The sequence below is a fragment of the Plasmodium malariae genome (assembly GCF_900090045.1).
Source record: "Plasmodium malariae genome assembly, chromosome: 8".
Classification (NCBI taxonomy): Eukaryota; Apicomplexa; class Aconoidasida; order Haemosporida; family Plasmodiidae; genus Plasmodium; species Plasmodium malariae.
Genome location: NC_041782.1, coordinates 1,197,511 through 1,219,446, shown reverse-complemented (window position 1 = coordinate 1,219,446; position 21,936 = coordinate 1,197,511). Strand labels below are relative to the sequence as shown.

At 29.0% G+C, this 21,936-nt stretch overlaps 2 protein-coding genes across 2 annotated transcripts; one reads left to right on the top strand and one right to left on the bottom strand.

The window, feature by feature from the left end:
* Positions 1-390: 390 nt before the first annotated feature.
* On the bottom strand, positions 391-7,087 carry PmUG01_08034400 (microtubule and actin binding protein, putative; the record flags this gene model as incomplete). Its single annotated transcript, XM_029004508.1, is given in 6 exon segments — positions 391-585; positions 779-878; positions 1,181-1,269; positions 1,621-1,827; positions 2,056-4,392; positions 4,406-7,087. 6 exon segments carry the CDS (start codon positions 7,085-7,087, stop codon positions 391-393), a joined length of 5,610 nt encoding a protein of 1,869 aa, XP_028861190.1.
* A 5,679-nt stretch (positions 7,088-12,766) lies between these two features.
* PmUG01_08034300 (WD repeat-containing protein, putative) lies at positions 12,767-20,916 on the top strand (the record flags this gene model as incomplete). The annotated part of the gene is given in 3 exon segments (XM_029004507.1): positions 12,767-15,493; positions 15,507-17,691; positions 17,705-20,916. 3 exon segments carry the CDS (start codon positions 12,767-12,769, stop codon positions 20,914-20,916), a joined length of 8,124 nt encoding a protein of 2,707 aa, XP_028861189.1.
* Positions 20,917-21,936: the final 1,020 nt, after the last annotated feature.

The window sequence follows — 21,936 nt, the reverse complement described above, 5'->3', positions numbered from 1 at the left end:
TATTCTTTTTTTTTTTTTTTTTTTGTGTATGTAAACACAAGGGATGCAAAATAAGACAAACCACAACATACTGTTCAAAATTGGTACACGTTAAAAATGAGAAACGAAATATAAAAAAATAAAAAACGAATAAGGAATAACGAAAAACAAAAAATTTTTGACACAACGAATTCAAAATTATAACCATAACAATGTGGCTGCGATTTTTTTTTTTTTTTTTTTTTTTTTTTTTTAAAAGATTAAAAAGGAAAATTTTTAAAAGGAGATTCAAAATTTGTAGATCGTAAAAATGTCCCAAACTGAAAAAATGTGCAACCGTAAAACCGCAAAATTGCATAACCGCAAAATTGCATAAGCGCAAACAGCGTAAGCACAAAATTTACTTACATTTTAAGGAATATTGTCTGTATATTCCTTTTGTATATTATTTAGCAATTCATTCACCTTGTTCATTTTCTTGGCAGCCTTTTCTTTTTGTTTTTTGTTTTCTTCAAGTAGTATGTACATTTCCATGTCTCTCTTTTTTATTTTTTTATTTGCCTCCTCCAACATTTTGTGTAATTTTATTATTTCGTTTTTACTTACCTGAGGGGAAAGAAATTGCCCAAGGGGTGAAAATATTCGTCAGGTACAGTGCATATAATGTGTGCACATGTGAATGTGTGAGTACATATATCTATGTATATTCATATACCCATACATCTGCATATACGTATGCACACACATACGCACATACACATGTGTGCTTTTTTTTTTTTTTTTTCACAATTGAACTTACGTTGTTGTCTTCATGCAGCTCCTTATACTTCTTCTGCATTGCATATAATTCCTTATCCTTTTCTTCTATAACATTTTTTATTTTGCATTCGTATTCGTTACTACAAATGGATAAAAATAAAACAAAAAAGAGTACCATGAAAGAGCTCGGCGCAGTGAACAAGCTAGAACGCTAGGAGAAGGATGAGAAAACGGGATGATGCCGACAAAGTTACACAATGGAATGAATACTATTACGCGTATGCACAATGGAATGAATACTATTACGCGTATGCACAATGGAATGAACACTATTACGCGTATGCACAATGGAATGAATACTACTACGCATACTAGAACGAATACTTTGACCCACACGCATATTGGCACGAATACTACAATGGAGCATTTTGTTCTTATGTACCAGAACACTTCCTTAATTTTTTCAATTTCCTTATGGGTGTACTCTATTACTTCGTCCTTCAAGTTCAGTTTATTTTTTAGTTCCTTAACCTATATTACGGGACAGGAGAGAAATGAGATACAAGCATGTTTTGCGGTCAATATGTATAAAAAAGGTTAGGCATATATATGTATATGTATGCACGTGTGTATTCTGCTCGTTTGCATATTCCGCAAACATCTTCACGGTGATATAAAAAAAAAAAAAAAGACCAATTTGCATGTCTTCATAGTAGTTTATAAAAATGCATTTTTAGGAAACCTCATCCTTGCGTACGCTGAGCGAATTGTGCACATGTTACGGAAAAATACATTGTACATGCACACGTTCAGGTATAAATACATTCATCACTGCATTTATTATACAACACACGAGTATGATTTTATTATATCAGTCCTCACCTCTTCCTCACACTTCTTATACTTTGTATGGGTAGATTCGCACTTGCTCATGTATGCATCTAACTCATTTTCATATTTTGAAACTAAATTTTTCTTTTCTGTCTTGTAATCGTCTAATAACTTTTTGTAGTCCCTCTCTATTTTCTTGACCTCCAACGTCTTTTTTTTTATCTCTTCTTCTTTGCTGTTCAAGTCCAGCTTCAACTTCTGCACGCGGAAAAAATAGGCGCAAAAGGGGGAAAGAAGTTAATGAGTGTCTGCTAATGAGCAAACACGTATACACATAATATACACATAATATACACATAATATACACATAATATACACATAATATACACATAATATACACATAATATGCATATGATATGCATATGATATGCAGATAATATGCACATCCACAGGTACACACACATATATAGGCGCATATGCATATACACACACGCCTGCACTAGCGTCTCGCAGTTTCACCTCCACGTTGAGCACCACATCCTCCGTAATCTTCGCCTTGACCTTTATGTTTGTGTTTAGATCCTCGTTTTCCTTCGTTATTCTTCCCAATTGTTCATTCATTTCGAAGTTTTCCTTATTCAGGTTTATTATGAGCGCCTCCTTCTCCTTCAGTTGCGTCCTGAGCATGTCTTTTTCTAAATTTATCCTTTTTTGCTCTGTTAATATATTATTATGCGTATCGACAGGAACGTAATTCTCTTGTACTTCTTTTTTGATATATGTAAAAGCATCTTTTTTGAGTTGTTCATTTTCATTTTTTATTTTGATATAAGCTTGTTTAATGTGGTTTAACCCTTTAATAAATTTTTCCTTCTCCTCATTGTATGTTTTCATTTCTTTTATCAACACATCATTTACATTTAGAAGATTTTTCGAGTTTTTCTTTATATCTTCATTTATTATTTTTAATTCCTTTAATTCCATTTCTAAGTCATTCTTTTGTTCATGTATTTCGTTATATGACTGCTGAAAAGCTAATTCGAGTGAATGAACCTTTTCCGAAAAATTATCCTTTTCCTTTTCAAGGAAATCCTCTTTTTCTCTTTTAATTTTATTTAAATTTTCTTCATTATTTATTTTATTTTCTTTCAATTTGGTTGTAATTTTTTTATTTTTATTTTTCAATTTTTCACATTCTTTAATAATTTTTTTTTTTTCTTCATTTAAATTTTCTATTACTTCTTTTTCTTTACAATATAATTTATTTTCCTCATCCAGTTTTTGTTCTAACTCTGTTATCTGTTCTTTCAACTTTTTAATATCCTCTTCACTCCTAGTAACTACAGCATCTTTGCATTTTTGTAATTCTTCTACTTTCTCTTCCAATAACTTCTTTTCACGTATGTATTGTTCTATTTCTTTATTTGCTTTCTCAAAAATGCTCTGTATATTTTCCTTTTCTGTAGTTTCTATTTCTTTCTTTTTATTCAGTTCATCCCTCTCTTCGCTTAGTTCAACGTTTTGTTTTTCTAGATGGGACAGCATTTCTTTTAATTTGACTAGTTCATCATCCTTCCGTTCATTTTCTTCCTTCAGTATTTCTACCTGTTGGTCTATTTTAATCTTTTCTGACTTTTTCATATTATACATTTCTTCTACTTTTTCCTTTTCCACTAGAAGTATATTCATTTCGATCCTAACCTTTTCTATCTCTTTGTTCAGGTTCTTGTTCCATTCAACTAATTCGTTTTTATCGTTCAATATAATTTTTTCATTTTTTAATAAATGCTCTACTTTGTAATGTAACTCCCTATTTTCTTTATTCATTTGGTCTAACTCATCTGTCAATTTTGCATTTTTTTCCGCTTCTTTTTCACTATTTTTTTTTAATACCTTTTGTTTCTCTTTATCTAGATCTATTTGATACTCTAATGTTTTTATTTCACCCTCCATTTTATTTACTTTTTCTATATATATTCTAACATCTTGTTCCATTTTTTGTATTTTTGTATTTTTTTCTGCTATCATACTTTGCTGCGTTTTTAATTTTGCCTTAACATGTTCAACTCTTTCTATGTTTTGCCTTAACATGTCGTCTATATCATTTTTATACTGTTTAAGTATATTTTCATTAAAAGAAATGATTTTTTCTTTTTCTTTAATCAGTTCTTTAAGCATATATATATCTGAATCCTTCTTTTTTAAAAAGACAACATACTCATTCATTTTATTTTCGAATTGTATTTTACTAATACAAAATTGTTCATTCATATATTTTGTTATTTCTTCATATTTAGCTAGCTTTTTTTCCTTACTTGTACATGCTTCTTTTAATTTGTTAAAATCTGTTATAATGTAATCAATTTTTTTCTCATACTCATTAATCATTGACAGTTTGTTCTTATATTTCTCTTTACTCTTATGATATGTTTTTTCCATTTTTTTGTAGCTCACTATTTTATTTTGCATATTTTTCATTTCATTTTTTAAAAACTTGTACTTTTCGACTAGCACTTGTATCTCTAGGGTGCGTGCGCCAGAACGCTCTGAATTTTCCTTTGCACTATTTCGTAGTGCATACTTATTTGTTTCATTTTGTACACTACTGTTTTCCTCCCCTCGACACTGAACAGTAGTTTGGTGTTGGCTATCGTGTTGGTTATCTTGATGACTTTCCCGTTCGCTCTCTCTTTCGCTCTCTCTTTCGCCCTCTCTTTCGCTCTCTCTTTCGCTCTCTCTTTCGCCCTCTCTTTCGCTCTCTCTTTTGCTCTCTCTTTCTCTTTCTCTTTCTCTTTCCCTTTCCCTTTCCCTTTCCTTTTTTTTTTTTTTTTTTTTTTTTTTCCTTTTTTTGTACCTTTTTTGTTCTTTTTTTGTTCTTTTTTCTCTCTTCCACTTTGTCAATCTCTGCTTCATCTTCTCTTCCCTCAATTTCTGTCTTATCACCCACGTCAGACTGTTCATCTCTACTTACACGAATATTACTACTACTATCATCATCATCATCGTTACCATCCTCCTCATTATTTTTGTCATCTTTACCGTCCACATCGCTATCGTCCTCATGCCCACTGGCGCAATTTTCCTGGTGAAGCAGACTTTTCAAATTCTGTAGCTTGTTCAGATAACGGTCAAATTCAAAATTACTTTCTTCATTTACACTATTGTTTACATTCATTATATTTTTGATTTCCTCAGATAAGTCCTTATTTTGAAAATATACATTCTTAGTACTAGTCGTATCAGAGACATTATGAGCATTATTGTCTATTCTGTCCGTCTTTGTACATGCATAATTTGTCACATTTGAGTTGGTTACATTTGCATTTAAATCACCTGAACTGTTCAGGTAATTTTGCTCCTTATTTTTCAAGTTATTAACATTATCTCTTAGAAGTTTTTTTTTTCGTATTTTCTCTAAAACTTTTGCCTCTTTTTTGTCAGTACTGGAGCAGTTGTTTTGCATCATATTACTACTTTGTGCATCTAATATTATTTCCTCCTTCTGATTGTGCTCATCATTTTTGTCCTGCTCTGTGTGCATTTCCATCTCTATCCCTATGTCCATATCCATGTCTTTTTTTTTTTTTTTTTTTTTTTTAACATAATTCGATGAACTACAAAATTCATTGTTTACATATTCGTCATTTACAATTTGTTTTATGTGTATACCATATGATGTTGATGTGCTTTTATTTGGTATGTTTCTTTTTTCTTCTTCGTTTGTACATTTTTTGTTACAATCCAGGTCATACTGTTCATACGACTCATCACCCATCATATCATAATTCCTTTCAAGCAATTCGTCTTGACTGTTCTTTTCTTCCTCATCGTTCTGTCCGCAAATGTATTGAACTGTCACTCTGTTTTCATTATTTTGTTCTATATATCTTTCCTTTAGTTCATATTCATCAAAATGGTTGCTCAAAACAGCATATTTCTTATATGCATCTTTTATCCTTGGAATATCTATATATTCTTTATTATCACGCGCTTTTGTTTTTGCATTTGTATTTGTACTTGCAAACGTATTTGCATTTGCATTTGTACTTGCAAGCGTATTTGCATTTGCATTTGTACTTGCAAACGTATTTGCATTTGCATTTGCATTTACCTTCGTATATTCATCTACATTTCCATTCACACTACCAAATGTGTGTGCGTTTCCTAAGAAAGGTGTGTTCTGATCATGAAGAGAATTAGCAGCTTTTCTATAATTATCCTTTCCATTTTCATCCGTATGAGAGCTGGAATTTTCTTCATTAAATCCATCTTTATCATCAAAATGTTCATAATTTTCGTCATTTTCAAAATTGTCCGAATCATGAAATTTATAATTCTTTAAATTTTCAAGTACATTTAATATGTTTTTTATTTCTTTGTCATCATCACTATCTTCATTACAGTTGTCACTGTTTATCATAGCCGCTTCGTCATTATTATGACCAGAAGGTTCATTTCCCTTGTCAATGCTAAATTTTCTGGCTTGTTCATGTTTTTTATTATTCTCATAAGATAAACTTTTGAGAGTGTTTATCTTTTCTTCACTAGGTAATATTAAACCGTTTAAAAGGTTTGAACGGATTGATGGGTTTGATTGGATTGATAGGTTTGATTGGATTGATCGGTTTGATTGGATTGATCGGTTTGATGGGTTTGATCGGTTTGATCGGTTTGATTGGATTGATCGGTTTGATTGGATTGATAGGTTTGATCGGTCTGATCGGTTTGATCGGTCTGATCGGTTTGATCGGTCTGATCGGTTTGATCGGTCTGATTGGTTTGATCGGTTTGATCGGATTGATCGGTTTGATCGGATTGATCGGTTCGATCGGATTGATCGGTTTGATAGGATTGATCGGTTTGATCGAGTTGGACGGTTCGATCTGCATGATCCGCTCGAATGACACGAACGGTTCGTTTTTTCCCTGGGCAGAAAATTGCATTCACTAGAGTAGTATGCCAAGTGCAAATTTTTTCTTTCATTGTCTGAAGAATTTACATCATATAGACTTGAAGAGACAGCGTTTGCTCTCTTCATCTCCTTCAAAAACACATTTGCTTGAGATAGATCATTTGCGCTATCTGACAAATTATTATCATCGTTGTTTATGTTATTAGCTTTTTGATCTGTATATTTTACACTCGTGTTAGAACTTAATGATATATCAATCTTGTAATTTGTTTTCGCTTTTTCGTGTATATTAATAATGTCCACATTGCTGGGAGAAGATTCATTAACATTGATTATATGATCATAACTGCTGATCATAGAGACTCCCTCATTGTTAATATAACGTAAAACACATTCTTTTTTTTTCTTTTTTTTTTCATACGTATCCTCCTGATAAGAATTAATTAAATGCTCTCGTTCTTTCCCCTCAACTGTGTCATGCATACATCCATTATTTTTTATATTTATGTGTAAACTATTCAAGCGTGTTTCATTTTTTTTGTCGTCCGTATGAACATGTGTTTCATGAATTGTTAACTCACTTTCCAGTTGTTCATCCAATTCCATATTATGTTTATTTCATCCTTTCATTTTTTCTTAAATACACGTTGACATGTATGTACTATACAAAAGCACATACATACAAACATGCACATGCGCACATACATAAATGTATATTTTAAAAGACTCTACGCAAATATTCACTTCGATTAAATGCCTCCTACTATGTTTTGTCCCTGTTCCTAAGCAAACTATATTTGCACATACACATCTACATTATATTACAGATGTTTTATTTGTTTGCAAATGTGCACAAGAATAGCTGAAAATTGTAAAATTGAGAAATTGTAAAAAACAAAGTTATATAAGTAGAAAGTCAGCGAAAAAAAGCAGGAAACAGAAGGGGAAGAAAAACAAAAAAAGAAAAATAGGGAAAATAGGGAAAATAGGGAAAATACGAAAAATAAGGAAATACGAAAAAACGAAAAATAAGGAAATAAGAAAAAACGAAAAATAAGGAAATAAGAAAAAACGAAAAATAAGGAAATAAGAAAAAACGAAAAATAATAAAATAATAATATAATAAAATAGGAAAAATAGAAAATATTTTACTTAATACAAAATGCATACTATATATAAAATAAAAAAAAAAGAAATAGAAGCTTATTGTTCGTTTAAAATTTTCTTTTTTCTTTTTTTTTTATTTTTGGAAAATTTAGTAGCATATGGTTTTATTTTAATCTTCAAACTTTTATTTTTTAAGCTCTTTTTATCACATTACTCTTTTTAGTACTTTCCCTCAATCGGATAATTTGTCTGTTCATAGTGTTAACTTTTTTTTTCTGAACTGGTCATAATTTTTTTGTTTTTTTTGTATTATTTGGTATTTTTTGGTACTTTTTCGTATTTTTTGGTATTATGTGGTATTTTTTCATTTTCATTTTCATCTTCATTTTTATCTTCATTTTCACTCTCATATTCATTTTCATATTCTTTTCCTTTTCCTTTTTCTTTTTCTTTTTTCTCTTCTTTTTTCATGTGTTTACCTTTTAGCTGTATTCTCTGGTTGTTCATGCGAACAATTGTTACAGAAGAGTAACAATATAAAATTTAGAGTCGAATAAAAAATACCAAAAATTCCTCGGTTTTAAAAATTAAAAAAAGATGTTTTTAATTTTTAATGTACCAGGAAGAATTGGAAAGGAAATTCAAATTTTTTCAAGTTTCTATTCCTTCTATTTAAGCATGATTAAAAAAAAAAAATATATATGTTGTTAATCCAATTATTATATGTTTTAAGAGGACTCTTATAGAGTTATCCCAATCCTATACCACTGAAAAGTATTAAAAAAATATAAGATCATAAGACAATTCAAATTAAAAAAAATTATATAGCAATAAACATTTTTGTATTAAGGGAAATATCCTTTTAGCTATTTCGTTTGTACTTTTTTGCATAATTGTAAATGATATAGGAGGTAAGTATAAAAAGAACAAATAAATACATATAATGTGTGCAGAAAAAAAAAAGAAAAAGAGTAACTAAAATTTTAGGAATGATTCAAGGACAGAAAATGATCTCAAATTGTTTATACATACAAAACACAATCACATATACCCTCTCATTACTGAGTTATATTTAATGTTCCTAATGTAAATGAAAACTAAAACTTGTTATCATCAAATAGAAGTGCATTGAACTTCGACGCAGCAATGAAAGAAAATATAGAAGGAAAAACACTTCACATTTTACACACCACGTATGTTAGGTTTTATATTTCACATGTTATATTTTCTGCTTCATTTTCTTTTGGTCATACTATTAATATGTTCATATAAAAAACCCAACTGATGCAAATACTCACGCGCATATATATATATATATATATATATAGCCAACAAAATAAGGCAGCTTGAAATTTGTTTCAATGAAACTCTTTTACGCATGATTTGTGAAATATAATAAAATAATAGAAACATCCTCAATTTGTACAACTATTATAAGTGTTACGCTGAAAAGAACTGCCAACGGCACACACAACACAATTTACGTAAAAAAAATTAAATTAGTTGTTTCTACATTAACACTTTATGTCAACAGTATTATGTTTCTAAACGTGTGCAATTTATTTCATATAATGCTTTCACTAAAGGATAGACACAACTCGGATAAAATTATATTCCCGCAGGCGTACTTACGCATATATAAAAATATATATGTATATATATATATATGTGTGCATTCACACATATATCCTTTGCACATAGAATATATACATTATGCTAGTTTTCCGGTTCGAATGAGAAATAACTTCGTAATATAAGAACATAACTGGCTGTTGACTTGTACCACTTTTGATGTTATTTTATTTTATTAATTAATTTTATTGCATTTATTTTGTTGTATTTTAATTAATTAATTAATTATTTATTTATTTTATTGCATTGTATTTTATTGTATTTTATTTATTTATTTATTTATTTACTTTATTTTTTTTATTATTTTTTCTTCTTTTTTTTTTTTATACTTTCTTTTTTTGAACAGAATGGGAACGTTGTAACGGCAAGGGATTGAATCAAACAAAATAAAATTTAAACATTTACAATGTTTATCTTTCTTTTATTCTTTTTCTTCTTTTTTTTCTTGTTTTAATTTTCTTGTTATTTTTCCCCTTTGCATGAATGCTTTATCTCCATTTTGGTATTCCCATTACTTACATTAATCTACAATGTTGTTTCCAATTTTAATTTTACTAATTCGCAATTTTTTATAATGCGGAATAATTTGAAAAAAAATAAAAAAATTATGTTAAGTAATGCAGTGTTATGTTATATTATAAATAAAAGTATATGCGTATGGGTATGTGTATTGGTATGGGTACGCGTATGTGTAAGTGTAAGTGTACGTGTAAGTGTACGTGTAAGTGTAAGTGTACATAGTATATGTTTATGGTACACGTGCATGTGTTATGATAAAACGGCCCCAAATTTTATTTTCCATTAGGTAAGTAAACGAGGATTTTCTGAAAACTTTTTTTTTTTAATTTTAAACATAACAACAAATACAGGGAAATTTTTATCCTTCACATGATCTGCCATTAACAACTGCCGCATATTAGGTATGTATGTGTTTATGTAAGCACATATATGTATATGTATATATTATAGTGTCGTTATTTTATTTTTCTGCCTTCAATGAGATATTGAAAAGGCAAATTCGTGGAAAGTTCAAAAGTTGGCAAGTTTAAAAGTTCGTACATTCATCAGTTAACCACATTTAATAGTACAAAGAGGGCGCTGAGCGGACGTAAAACATCAACCATGTAAAACATAATAATAGTACTGATGTTAATGAAATGCCAACACCCTTAAAAATTTACCTAGAACATAAATAAAGTAAGTATAAAATATTCTAATTTTTACTTTCACTTCCTTTTCTCAGTATATGGTAAAGAATAACTGAATTAAACGAGTGTATATAAGTGTATATCATATATAAAATAAAAAAAAAAAAAATTTATAATCATGTAAAATTGTTAGATAAAAATGATATGAAAATGTAGTATATAATAAAAAGAAATATAAGAAGTAATGAAATAAAAAACTTTCGAAAAAAAACTATATTACAAACAAAAATGGAAAAAAAAAAAAAAAAATTTTTAGTTCACTGCTATAAATATATTACATATATATAAATATATATACGTACATAAATGTACATAATTATACACGCATATTATATATATGTACATGTATGTATATAATGATACACGTATATATATAATATACATATATATATATATATATATATATATATATATATATATATATATTTAAATTCTCATATAGTTAAATAGTTTTATCTAAAATTTAAATACTCTTTTTATAAATACATGTACATTATTATTTAATTTTATGAAATATAGAAATATACGCTTGTGCATATTCACCACATATCTGCAGTGTTAAAAAAAAAAAAATGTATATACATGTATGTATGTAAATATATATATAGTATATATACTTATGTATATATATACATATATGCATATATGCATATATATTTATATACATATATACTTGTATACATAATATGTATATTATATACCATATTGTACATACAAAAAAACAATTACATAGCAAAGGAGGGAAATAACAAGAGTTGAAAGTAGAATAGTAAAATTAAAATAGTAAAAGCAACATAGGAAAAGCAATATAGGGAAAATAGAATAGTTAAAGCAAGATAGGAAAGGAAAAATAGGATAATCAGAACAGTAAAGTTGAAATAGTGAAGTCAAAGCAGTGAAAACAAAGTAATAAAATGACGGAGCGTCAACATAAGAAAAATGTGAAACAGGAGAAATGCGAATAAGCAAAATAATCAAAAAAGATAATAAGAAAACAATCAAATAAGAAAATAATCAAATAGGAAAAAAATCAAATAGATATATAATCAAATAGGAAAAAAATCGAATAGATATATAATCAAATAGGAATATAATCAAAAAGTAATATAATCAAATAGGTATATAATCAAATAGATATATAATCAAATAGTAATATAATCAAATAGGTATATAATCAAATAGGTATATAATCAAATAGGTATATAATCAAATAGGTATATAATCAAATAGGTGTATAATCAAATAGGTGTATAATCAAATAGGTATATAATCAAATAGGAATATAATCAAATAGTAATATAATCAAATAGGAATATAATCAAATAGGTATATAATCAAATAGGTATATAATCAAATAGGTATATAATCAAATAAGAAAATAATCAAATAAAAAATTTCAAAGTAAAAAAGAAAGTGGGAAAAAAAAAAAAAAGTTTTTAAACACTTTTGATATTGTTTGTCATATATATACATATGTGTGTTTATACACATTCCTTCGCATAAATATACATGTACATAAATATATATATATATGTGAGTTCACGAAAGCTTGTTCGAATGACATTAATATGAGTAGTTGCAATATCCCGATCATCTAAACTCAAAAATATTACGTAAATATAACAAGAAGCAGTCCGTTTGTATTTGCATAAAACATTTAAATAAAGAGAGAGACTGTTACACATCGAGCTGCCTGGCCAAAGTAAATGTAATATAGTAATGCATTAAATTTTATTTTATTTAATTTTATTCTATTTTATTCTATTTTATTCTATTCTATTTTATTTTGTTTTGTTTTGTTTTATTTTATTCTATTTTATTCTATTCTATTTTATTTCATTCTGTTCTATTTCATTCTGTTCTATTTCATTCTGTTCCATTTTATTTTATTTTTTGTATTTCTTCATTTTGTTATTCTGTTATTCTGCTGTCTTATTATTTTATTGTTTTATTATTTTTTTTTTTTAAAAAGAGGACGTATCCCTCAAAACAGCATTAATTAAAAGGCAAAAATATTACTTAAAAAAGAAGTTCGTAAATTTACCAATAACTGCATGTACATTTCTGACTTGTTAATAATGAAAATAAAAAAAGAAGCAAATATTGAAAGTGGTGAAAAAATATGTTTGTAAAAAAAAAAAAAAAGTACGGATGATATTAAAACAAAGAGAAAATTATTTTTACAAATTGCAAAATATAAATTGCAAAAGAAGAAGAATTAGACATTGTGAAGTTTATGTTTCTTCAAAAGGACATATGATATAATATTATGTATTTGTACGCGCATGCAATTTATTAGAATAAACCTTTGTCCTTACCTTATATATAGATAACAATAATGGATATAAAAAAAGGGCGAAATGACAAAGAAGATGACCCTAGTTTATCCTGTAAGAAACAGAAACTAAATGATACAGAAAACTTTGTAATAATGAACAGGAAAGAACGAGAGGAATTATTGCTTCATGTAGACAGTGAAAATGTAGGTGAAAATGGAAAGAGTTATATTATAGGTTGCAATGGAGGCGCTGATACCCATACCGTTGCCCCCATCGATCGTAGTAATGCTGGCCCCTTGGAGGAAGTGCACGGGATTCCCCTCAGATGTAGTCCAAACGTTCAGTTAGAAATGAAGAAAAAAAATTGTGAAAAAGTATGTAAGAGTACACGCTTTGACAAACGAAGAGACATGCTCCTATGTAACACAAGGTATCATAACAGATGGAATCATATTAATAATGCTGAAAATGCAAATAGAAATGATGTCTACAAAAAGAACATTGTTGATGAAAATAATAGAAAGATATTAAAGAAATATTTAAAAAAAAAGAATAAATCTTTTAGTGATATAAGTGATACGTATAAAGTATTAATAAATGTATGTCTAAAGGAAATAAAGAAAAATAGCACTAACCGAGAAGGGATTAACAATATTTTTAAGATGTTAAAAGATTGTGGTTTGTTAATTGGTGATAACAGATCTGATGGTTATAAAGAGTATTGTTATAAAGAGGATGGTTACAAATCGAATGATGATTTTTTTTTTTCGAAGAATGATAAACATAGAATCATGACTACTACCCCTAGAGGGGAAGATAGATTACCATATTGTGATAATTTTTTTGACACATCGGAACATGTAAAAAAGGAGAAATTAAATGAAAACAACATAAATAGCAAAAAGCATAAAAGGGCAAGCAATCCCATTGAGGGCAATTGTGAAGAGAGCGTTATGAGTTACATTACTGATCGTGTAGAGCACTGGTCCAACGATTATAGTTTTAGTCACAACAGAAGCAATGATCATGATAATGAGCATGGAATTGCTTATAGACACAAGAATGTACAAGAAAAACGCAGGAGCAGCACCGCATATGGGGATTACTGTGGCAGGTGTGATAACTTAGAGCACAAGCACGAGCACTGCCTGCCGTTGAATCGTAATGCTAGTTGTATTAGCTGCTCCAATACAGCAGTTCATAATAAAACGTCAAACTATTATTATCGTACCGTCAATAATGGAGCCATGTACAATCATGCCACTGTTAATCATGCCCTCGCTGCAAGCCGCAGTGTAACGTTCGGCTGTGCTTCTGAAGGGGAAGAGTTCATAAACAGTTTGACAAGAAAAAAGAAAAAACTAAAGAGCGGAACGGAGGAGAAGAAGCACGATATAGATGAACTAGTGAAGCGAAGGAAAAGAGAAATTTGGACAGAAAATAAAATAGAATGTGATATGTTTAATATTTTTAAAAATGTAATAAATATGCTAACCTGTATATATCCACAGCATAATGTGAAAAAATTTTTTTTTAACAGCCAAAATAAATTAAAAGAAGAATATGAAAATAATAAAAATAAATCGATAAAATTAACAAGTTATGAATGTAATAGATATAATAATTTATATAATAAAATAAAACATAAATTATTTTATGCATATAATGATACGAAAAAAAGAAATAGTATAATTAATACTAGGTATAAATATGATATATATAATTATTGTCTAAAAAATATTAAGAGAAATATAACTATATTATCACACTTCCTTCCACAGAAAAAAGATTATAATTTTATTACAAAAATTATGTTTGATCATTTGTTTGAGAATATTATAACATCAGGAAAGGATGGATTTATAAAAATTTATCATGTTATGACTGGAAATTTAATTTTATGTATAAGAGCACATAATTATTCTATTACTGATTTTGATATACATAAATCGAATAAATATATTATATCTTGTGATGAAAAAGGTATAGTAAAATTTTGGCTAGTTGACAAATATAAATATAAGGTTTTATTTACATATAGAAGAACATTTTTTATGAAGAAGGTTATATTTTTTTATAATGAAGCAAAGAAGTCAAGTAAGAATTTTTATAAAACATATGCATTGTGTTCTACAAATTCGTATTTTTTTATAATAAAATTTGATGATTTACATAATGATATTCATTTAATTAAGTCAGTAGATATGTGTTTAGAAGGTACTAAATTTTTCCCTTACCTCCGCTTTTCTTACTCGTTAAATTATAATATTGCTCCATATATATACAGCAATTTAATTATATCAAAAAATCCTATTAAAGAGCTCAAAAATAGCTATTTGATTTTTATAAATACACAGAATGATTGTGTGGATAGGCTGAATGAAGATGACTTTGTCAATGCCAACAGTGGTAGCGCCATTTGCTACGGTATCAACGATGGCAGCAGTGCGATTGCCTGTGCTAATGTGAGTGCTAATGTGAGTGCTAATGCTAATGCTAATGCTAGTGCTAATGCTAATGCTAATGCTAATGCTAGTGCTAATGCTAGTGCTAATGCTAGTGCTAATGCTAGTGCTAATTCGAATTCCAAAATGAGGAGAAAGAAACTCATGTTCCTTTTACTGACGACAAAAATAATTTATGATAACGATGAGGATAACAGTGAACAGCTGAATATATCCCCAAAGGATGTTGTTATAACAAAATATGTCAACAAAATTGATGATCATATTTATAACAATCTGCATGCAGATGATGTTATCGAACTATCATATAAAGGAGAAAAAAAAAAAAAAAATGAACGAAGAAGATATATCCTATCGAAAAATTTTCCAATATTTTGAAATTAACATATTACAGAATGTTAAAAATAATATCGGTTTCGTTATGTTTAAAAAATTTGAAGATTTTAATGAGGAAGTATTATTATTTGTTTTTTCAAACAATTCAGCAGATTTCTTAACTGTTCATACAAATGGATCTATTTATTTGTGGAATTTCCAAAATTACCTGAACGATGTTAATAAAAAAAAAAAAAAAAAAAAAAAAAACATACAAATGGTAAATAAAAAAGCACACGATTGCAAAAGTAAAATTTCAATCTGCTGCTTTTACACTTCACTTTACGTGGAGTTCATATTGGAGTCCTCGGCGCTTAATGAGAACAACAAGGCAAAACATAATCATAATACCAGCAATAATTACAACAATATTAGAATTAGGGGAAACCTTATTAGTAGTAGAGGTAATATTAACAGGGGTAACAATAGTTGTAATAATATTAGCGGCAGTGGTAACACCGACAATGGAAACAACAACGCCAATAACAACATCAGTAATAACTGCGGATATAATAATAATAATATGTTGAGCGAAATAAACAGGGAAAATGAAAACAATAATTTATTTATCATATCGTCCACGTCTTGCTCCTCATACTGTTACTCATCAAGTGAGCAAGAGGACTTGTCCAAGGAAAATCATGAAAAGAAAATAAAAAAAAATAAATTTACGAAAACGCAGAAAAATCAGGAAGGCATTAGTATTAGCAGTAGTAGTGGTAGTAGCAGCTTACTAGTTAAAAGTTTCGGTTCTAGTTATCGTAATATATTAAGAAATAGCGGACCAAATGGAGCCATTACTAGTAGTATTAGTGGTAAGCCTGAGCAAATACAAAAAGCTGTTCATTGTTTGTATAATGAAAAATCAAATAACAAATCAAAGTTGAGGGCAAAAAAACTGCATTATAAAATAAGTAATATCTCATTCAATTGTTCAGATGAATATATTATAGTTGCTGATGGTATAACAAATAAATCAAATGCTTCGAAAGAAAGCATTAATGCTGTTACAATGAAAACAAATTTGTCCATATTTTATAGAATAACATGTGAAGAGATTAAATATTTTGATTTGAAGAAATGTGATAGTTATGTAAGTTTTATTGAACCAAATCCATATTACAAGGATGTAGTTCTCTTTGCATGTTTTAGAAAATATATTTACTTATTGAATGTAAAGAAAAAAAAAATTATAAAAAAATTTTCGTACGATAGTGAGTTAAAAAATATAAGTGCACAATGGAATAAAAATGGTCATATTTTTATTGTGTCACATAATTATGGTTATTTTTCTATTTTTACAATGAATAAAAATTGTTGTTACAAATTTACCTTAACAGAACAGTTAACTTCTTCACAGGTATGTTATTTAAATGAACCTAATTCTAACGAAAATGTCGAAAATTATGATAATATTAGTGTTCTCCCTGATGTGTTTATATATGATTCGTATGGTGGATACAATGAAAATGATAGAGCAGTACTTCCCGTGCGGGGTAACACCAATCGTATTAACAATGTTAGCAGTGCTAATCGTATTAACAATGTTAGCAGTGCCAATCGTAATAACAATGTTAGCAGCACAAGTCGTAATAACAATAGTAACAACATTGCTACCAAATGGAGCGCGCTTTTAAGTCGGGCGAACAGCCCCCCACTCAGCAGCAATATTGAGGGAAACATTGATGTAAGTGGAAGTGGTAATAACGTTTCATATAGCACACGGAGTAAAACTTGTCAAAACCATAGCACAAGTGGAAACACCAGTTGTACTCTCAATCATAACGGAAAGTGCAGTGACAATCATAATAATACACACGATGTAAATAAAGATGGAAACAGGAGCAGAACAAGGAGGGGGAGGAAAAGCAGTAGAATTATAGAAGACAGTTCGGATGTGTCAAGCTCAGCCAATACAGTGTATACCTTATATACCGACAGCAATTCCAAGTACTCGATCAAAGAGGGGAATGAGAAAAAAAATATAAAAAAAAGCCATAATGATAATGGTAGTAAGAACTCTAATGGGAAAAACAATAGCAATGATAATAACAATGATAGTGGGAACAACAATGATAGTGGGAACAACAATGGTAATGGAAACAACAATGATAGTGGGAACAACAATGGTAATGGAAACAACAATGATAGTGGGAACAACAATGGTAATGGAAAACAATGAGTGGAACAACAATGATAGTGGGAACAACAATGATAGTGGGAACAACAATGATAGTGGGAACAACAATGATAGTGGGAACAACAATGGTAATGGAAACAACAACGATAGTGGGAACAATAGTAATGTCGATGAAAGGAGGGGAAGTGATGATGTGAAGATAATCGATGAGGATCCATATGGGATGCATGGAGGTACAGATGTAATAAACCTGGATATCACTCCATCAAATAGTAAAGAAATCATAAATGTCGAGGATATGCATCAGGAATGCATGAAATATAATAACTCGACGGGAAAAAAAGAAATTATAAATATTGACAATGTAATAAGTAGAAGCATTCGTCTGTATCCACTTAAGAACAAAAGGAATAGCAGGAAGGAAAAGCGAACACTGAAAGCAGAGGAGAATACACACACAAATAATAGCATGAATAATAGCGTAAATAATAGTATGAATAACTACACGAATAATGCTAACAGGAGTGAACGCACCGGTGCAAACAAAACTACAAGTAAAACCCCAAACGTAGATATAACAAACGACAGTAATTACATTCAAATATTTGATAGTGGGAATCAGACGAAAAGCTCAGATGAATGCATTTTAGATGACAAGAAAACGGAAAAAAAACATAGATATTCAAATAATGACAAAAGGAGTAAATTAAAAGAAGTTTTTAATTTAGAAAAGGATCATGATTGTGATAAGTTGTATGCTTTAAAAAGAGAACACATTATGAGCGAAGAATTGGAATCTGATTTTGATAAACACAGTTCTATTAGTTTTTTTAGTAACGACTCGAATTATGAAAAATACTCGGAAAACTTACCAGGGCAGTTTGAGAGTAGCACCGATGAGGAAGATGGTGCATTAGGCGGAAAAGATTTGGGGGTAAAATGGTTCCATAACTATGATTATGTTAATGATAGTGATAGTCATTTACATGGAGAAAATCAGTCTATTCAAGAAATAGATCCTTATTTATATCGTAACAGTGGTGTATCTTTTAAAATAACAAATGATTATCGAAGAAACCATTACAGTCCGGTTGATCAGCATGAGAATGACTTGGAGTATGGTAGGAAAAGGAAAAAACAAAAAACGATAAGCCATTATTACATGGAAGATGTGAAGAATACAATGCGAATGAATGAAAGTAATATTCAAAATAGGAATAGAAACCATCTGAATGGTAAGGATGATGATGAGGAAAAATGTAACCATGCATATTCTATTAATACATCAAAAAGTGCACATCGATTGTATTTGTCATATAAGAAAGAAAAACGAAATCGTAAAGAAGAAAATAGACACTTGTTAAACAACTTTAGTAATACAAATGTATTTGTTGATAAAAAATTTAAAATATATGAACAAGAATTACAACCCTTACTACCACAATTCTCAAGCTTCAATTCGTATAATAGCTATTTTGATCATTTAAAATTTTATAGTATAGATCCTGTTTGTGTACATATAAATTATTTTAATTACTTGACTACAAAGTTGATAACAGACGAGAAAGTGAATTATAAAACTATTATTATTTACAGTATATTATATAAAATTTTATTAAATTATAGAAGAGAACACCCATTCATATCTGAGTTGGAATGGTCCTCAAATCGTAACTGCAGTGAATACCACCATAAGGATAGAAACGATAGTAATAGAAATTGCAAAAATGAGGCTACGTTTCTATGTAAGAGTGAAACTAAAAGCACTTCGATAAAGGAGCTTCCAGGTCGAACTTTTCTGCAAAATGAAAATATTTTCATTAACGATATTAGTAGCTGCACGATTGGTGCTCTAGATGAACCAACATCAATCAATTTGAAGGAAAAGTATAACTGGATTAGCAGTATAAATCGTGTAGGAAGCAGTGGAGGTAATTCAGCAAATGGAACTACACAAGCCTTTATTCATGAGAACGAAATAGCAAGGAAGACGAACGAATGCATGGAAATATTCAAAAATGAGAACAGTAGTAGAAAGAAATACAAGAATAGCTACATAAACGCGATGAAAATTAGCAGTATATACAAGCTTGTTAATGAAGAAAAGGGTTATAAGGATATATTTCCCCTTGGCAAAGAATATTATAATTATGATGACGAGAGGGAAGAAATGAGCAACTCTATATTTTATCGATTTTTAAAAAAATTGCCATGCAAAGATGAAGAAGATGTTGATAGTTATATTTACTATAACAGAAAAAGTTACTATGGGTTAAGAGTACAAACATATTTTAAGCGTTATTTAAAGCATTATGAGGAAGCAGATAAATGTAAAGAGGAATATGATTATAGGTTATTTGTATTTTCAAATAATAATAGGATGATATATATGAATAGTCATACAAAGAATATGTTACATATGTTACAAGAAAAATATATAAAAAATTTAATAAGAGAAAATTATAATTTATTAAATAATTCTCCATTAAAAGGAAGAAATTGTATTATAAAAAATATTGATCATATTATGACTTGTGCATATTTTAATCCATATTCTGTTTATGTTCGATCACCTATTGACAGTTATGATTTAGTAAATTCTAGAAGTTTTAATAATTCTTTTTTATCAAGTTATGCTAGATATAATGATATCTTTACGATGTTTAGAAATAATTTATATACTGCTAATAATAATGCTAGTAATTCATTAAATTATGAAAACCTCGCTAGTTCAGGTAGAAATACTGAAATTGCTGTTATTAGTGAAGATTCATCTAATTTTACGAGTGACCAATCCGCTAACTACTTTTCGGATGAAGAAGAAGATGATGATGATGATGATGACGATGATTATGATAACGATGATTTCGATTATACTTGTAGTAATGCTTCAAATTCTTATAATAGACGATACAGAAGGAACAGAAACAGAAAGAGAGCCAGAACTGCTAGAGGTGGTAGATCCAGTGTACGGAATAATAGATCGCGTAGAACAACTGGTAGAAATAGAAAGAAAAATGAAAAAAAAAAAAGAAATACCGATAACTTACCTAATTTGAATTTAAGAAAAAGTGATAGATTGAAAAATAAAGAGCAGAATAATAAGAAAGAAGGGATTAATAATAATAATAATAATGCGGCTAGTAGTAGACATACTAGAAGCTTCTTGAGTAATTCGAGAAGTCGTTACAACACCAGGTCTTCCAATATTAATAAGGATTTTATGTAAATGTTGTTTGCCTCTTCCTGTGAAAAGCTATATGGGTAAGCTGCGCGATGAGCGTCCATTTGGCTGTGCACATATACATACGTATCGTATACTTGTGCATACGTATCACAGACATATGTGTATTTGTGCTTACTTAAGCTTGTGTGTATATGAGTACCTGCTTAGTGAATGATAAATCGCACAGGTTATTATGAACATAATATGGTGCATTTTTCTTATAAAGACTTGCGAAGATGTGGTTATTAGACCCTAGCTCGAATAACACGTATACAGGAATATGCAGAAAAGGGTGTAGAGAAGGAATAGACAGAAAAGAGTGCAAGTGAGCACACGGATTCTACGCACAGATGAAAAAAAAAATTTTCTAAAATTATTTTACAGAAGGAACGACTTTTTTCGTAATATATGTTGTTTATAGGTGCATTTTTTAAATATTAGCTAAATATCAAAAGAAATTATTTTTACAGATAAAAAAAAGGAGCTAAAGTGAAACTGTGAAAAATATGTTAACACTGATTTGAAGTTTGTCCAGCTGTTTATTCATTCGTTTATTTGTCCATTTGCTCATTTATTCGTTTATTTGCCCATGTGTTCATTTATTCGCCTATTTGTCCATTTGCTCACTTATTCGCCTATTTGTCCATTTGCTCACTTATTCGCCTATTTGTCCATTTGCTCACTTATTCGCCTATTTGTCCATTTGCTCATTTATGTAATTATATATTTAAATTTTTTTTTTTTTTATTGTAATTCATATCCCCTAAGTAGTGTAAGGCCTCCCAAGTACAGTTGTAAAGATCATTTTTACCACGTCCATATTTTTTTTGTTCATTTGAAATTATTAATATGAACAGTTCATAAATAAATAGTTGAAAATTTAATCATGATGGATGAGCAAGATTACCTCAACTTTGATATGCATTCCATAACTGCATCCGGCAAACGTCCTTAAAAATGTGTAGCTATTCATCCGTATATCCATCCATGTATATATATGTATATGTCCATATATAATATATA